At 48.0% G+C, this 4,124-nt stretch overlaps 1 protein-coding gene across 1 annotated transcript; it reads left to right on the top strand.

Annotated features, from left to right (window-relative positions):
• The first annotated feature begins 812 nt into the window (after positions 1-812).
• LOC144275225 (olfactory receptor 6N1-like) lies at positions 813-1,769 on the top strand. The gene has a single exon (XM_077834407.1). It carries the CDS (start codon positions 813-815, stop codon positions 1,767-1,769), a length of 957 nt encoding a protein of 318 aa, XP_077690533.1.
• The last annotated feature ends 2,355 nt before the right edge of the window (positions 1,770-4,124 follow it).

The following is a 4,124-nucleotide window of genomic DNA, read 5'->3' on the forward strand; positions in this document are numbered from 1 at the left end:
ATTATCATCCCACACTCATTATGAAGTGGGGAGGATCATTTCCCAGTTAGGGTTGTACATCAGCCTGGTTTTGCACCTTCTTAAGATCCACCCTCCAAAGAGCTGTATTTTATGACTGCTACATAGCTACTGTTGGGAAACAGAAAAGGCACTGCCAGTCCCTCACCACGTTCCCATCACCACCACAGGCACTAAGGGAGAATTTACTCCACTTCATTATTTATGGCATGAACTGATCTCTTGTGAGGGGGTGAAAATTATTCCTTCTCCTACAGGGCACTGAAATGCTGAATATACCAGGATATATTGTTAGAATTAATGGAAAGAAATCTAACAGCAGGATGTTGCCTAAGAGCTCTAGACCACATTGAAAAATCTCAGTCCAAGATTTTAGTTGATGTTTGATTTTTACTCCTAAGACATGGAATGATTCTGGCCATTGCCAGAAGTGAAATATAGCATTTAAGCATCATTGTTAAGCTCTGGTATGTCACTAGAAAGGATATGATAGACAGAGAAATGATCTGATCTGTAATATCAGTATGTGGCTACCAGATAAATGGGCTTTTATAGTAATCACTGATATCCGTGTCGAACACCCTCTTCCCCATCAGAGGAATGTTCTGTCCTCGGACTCAGTTTCCGAGCACTTTGCTCTGAAATCTAAACTTAGCCTTAAAATTTCAGCCTGTAACCAGGAGAGGGAGGGATTTTCTGAATATTTATGGAATTAATTCACGAGATTTGATTAACTTTTAACTCTGTGTCCTTCCAATTCAGTCGCACAGATTTATTGTTCCTAGACTCAACCAATGGCAGACTGCAGAAACCAAACAGCCATCACTGAATTCTTCCTCCTGGGATTCGGGGATCTCCCTGACCTGCAAATTCTTCTCTTCCTGATGTTCCTAGTGATCTACATGGCAACCGTGGTTGGGAACACCCTCATTGTGGTGCTCGTTGTGGCTGACCAGCATCTTCACAGCCCCATGTACTTCTTCCTGGGGAATTTGTCCTGCGTAGAGACCTGCTACACCTCAGCCATCGTGCCCCAGATGCTGGCCAGTCTCCTGACTGGGGACAGAACCATCTCAGTCAGTGGCTGCATCATACAACTGTATTTCTTTGGTTCTCTGGTGGCTACAGAATGCTGTCTCCTAACAGCGATGTCTTATGATCGGTATTTAGCGATATGTAAACGCCTGCACTATTTAACTCTTATGAATATCAGGTTTTCCTTCCAGTTGGCTGCTGGCTCCTGGTTAAATGGTTTTTTGGGTATTACCATCTTTGTCTTATTCCTATCACAGTTAATATTCTGTGGCCCAAATGAAATTGACTATTTCTATTGTGATGCCCTCCCACTGATAGAGCTCTCCTGCAGTGACACCCACCAGCTCATATTGGTGGATTTCATACTAGCCTGTGTATTCATCCTGCCTCCATTCCTGCTAACCATGACGTCCTACATGTGCATCATCGCCACCATCCTGAGAATCCCTTCCACCACCGGGAGGCAAAAGGCCTTTTCCACCTGCTCCTCTCACCTCATTGTGGTGACAATTTTCTATGGAACCCTAATGATTGTCTACATGCTACCGAAACGTGATACACTGAGAGACCTAAACAAAGTGCTCTCTCTTTGCTACACGGTCCTGACTCCCCTGGTAAACCCCCTCATCTACAGCCTGAGAAACAGAGAGGTCAAGGAAGCTTTGAGGAAAGCAGTCAGTAAATGTGGCTTTTGCAAAAACGTGCAGAGACTCTGAGATAATAACTTAGCTTTGAAAACCTCAGGCTGTCTGGGTGATTTCAGCAATCATCCCCCATTAAAATTAAGTTGAAAAGTCCTAGTGAAAATCTCAGCACTCAGTGTTGTCCACCTCAGTGGAAGGACCAGGGAGGGAGGTGGCCATAACCATGTTCCCATCATGGAGTTATGGGCACTAGGCAGAATGGAGACAAAATTGTAACCAATTGTTTAGATCTTTAAAAAAGCCATTCTTGATCAAAATAAATGTTTGGACAATAAAAATAGTAACTCCTTGTGCAGCAGAGTTGGGAATGTAAGCCTGGGAAATCTGCCACCCCTGAAATTGTGCATATTACCGTCATAACCCGCTGCAAACCAACCATCTTCACTGAACTCACAGAGGCCAGAGGCAAGCAACCAGGCCCCAGCAGTGACCTCTGGACACTTCACCAGGAACAGCTTTATAGCTCTTATCTGGGCTACACCCGGCTGTGACCAGCTCCGGGAAAGCAACAGCTCCAGGCTCACCGGGCCCTTGGAGGCAGGGAGGTTGGGCAAACAAAGAGGTAGACTCACACGCCAGGTCCACTGGGACTGTCCAGGCCCAGCTGGGGGTTTGCCAGGGCACCCATAGAACTGAGGCCATTCCGGGGGTCAGGTCTGTCAAACGGTCACTGACGAGGGACTCTGCTCATGGCCCTGCAGGGCACCAGCTGCTCTGCTTCCACCAGCTGCACAGAGCAGTTCAAAGGGAGGGGACCTGTTACAATGAGCATCCCCAAAACTAACTGCAAGAAGCCCAATGTCCAACAGGGCTAGTTCTGAGACTACAGTGTCTAGTCAGCCCCAGGTACCCCAGGCAGCTCTGCTCCACACAGGGCCCTTTCCTCAGGGGGTGAGGCAACTTATGGTGAGAGGAAGCGGCGACCACCTACCAACGGGCAGAACTCCTGTGATGCCAAACACGGCAGTGCTGGCTCAGTCACTGGGAGCACGTCAGGGCTTGGCCAGAGGCCGGGGAGCTGGGCACCAGTGAGAACTGTAGGGCTCCGACTCTGTGGAAGGGGTTTCCCAAGAGACATAACAGAGCTAGTCACCCAAATCCCTTTGAAATGGGAGATGGATGCACATCACCTTACACGCCTCTGAGAATCTCAGCCTGGAGAGCCACTGGGAATCTGTCATGGTAGCTTCAATCTGTGCATTTCCATTGGACACAGAGCCCATATCAACAGAAAGGCGCTGGATGGATGGGAAACCCCTCCTAAGCCTTTGAGAGCTGCTGCCACTGTATGCGATCTTGTAGCCACGAATGTTGCATTCATTTTTTGTACGATTTTGTTCCCAGTGGCTTTAGTTTGAAACAGCACACACCTAGCAGTAGGTAAGAAATGAGGAGAGATGCAGTTATGCTGTCTAGGGCCACAAGAGGGCAGAGAGGACAGGTGCAGCTGTGCTGTCCAATGAACAGCAGCCAAAGTGGAGGGGCAAGAAAGGAGAAGTTATGTTGCCAAAGGACCAATGGAAAGGGAGGTGAAGCTGTGTAACGGTGTGTAAGTGCTGAGTAGAGAGCACTGAAGAGACGAGGACCTCTGTGCTGCATAGTGAAAGGTGGATAGTAGCAGATGTTATGGAGTGAGTTTTGGGCTGTTATATTAAATAACGGCCACCATGTGACATGATGGTCTCTTCTGTCCTTAAACTCTATGAATTGCTGATAAATGGGGATGGGTGGTAGGGGAGAGGATTGAGGGTAGGGAGAGTGTTCCGGGGGGTGGGGCGTGTCAGGCCAGAGGGAGGGGAGAAACACTGGAAAGGGATCATGGGAATGGATGGAAGGGGGAGGGGGGGCTAAAGAGGTGGGGATTGTCAGCTCCACATTCCCCTATCTCGTTTGAAGCCACCACCCCTTTCCCTTTCCCTTCCCCTCCCCTACTCCTCTCTAGCCTGGGTGGTAGTGGGGGGGAGGAGAGATGCCTCTTATTCACAGCCCCATTGCTCAGAGCAATGGCTGGAAGACAGAGAGGGACACACCTCAGACAAAGGCGGGAAGGGGGTGTCAGCAGCTCCAGGCTCAGTCAGGATCTCAGATACATAGTCTGGGAAATGTACTCAGTGTAACAGATTGTTTAACATAAGTAGTTAACATATTTCAAAGGACTGCTATAGAGTGATCTCTTGGTGAAAAGTGTTCACCCAAAGGTGATACAGTGTTTTGTCTTTTATCATTTTTCTGTGTCAGTTCATTTGAGAGCATAGTGATTGTCTGGTTTCACCCACATAGCTGTTGTCTGGGCATTTGATTCACTGGATGAGGTACACCACATGTCATGATAGGCACAGATAGGACCCATGGATCTTGAAAGGTGTA

Source organism: Eretmochelys imbricata, chromosome 14 (assembly GCF_965152235.1).
Source record: "Eretmochelys imbricata isolate rEreImb1 chromosome 14, rEreImb1.hap1, whole genome shotgun sequence".
Lineage (NCBI taxonomy): Eukaryota > Metazoa > Chordata > Testudines > Cheloniidae > Eretmochelys > Eretmochelys imbricata.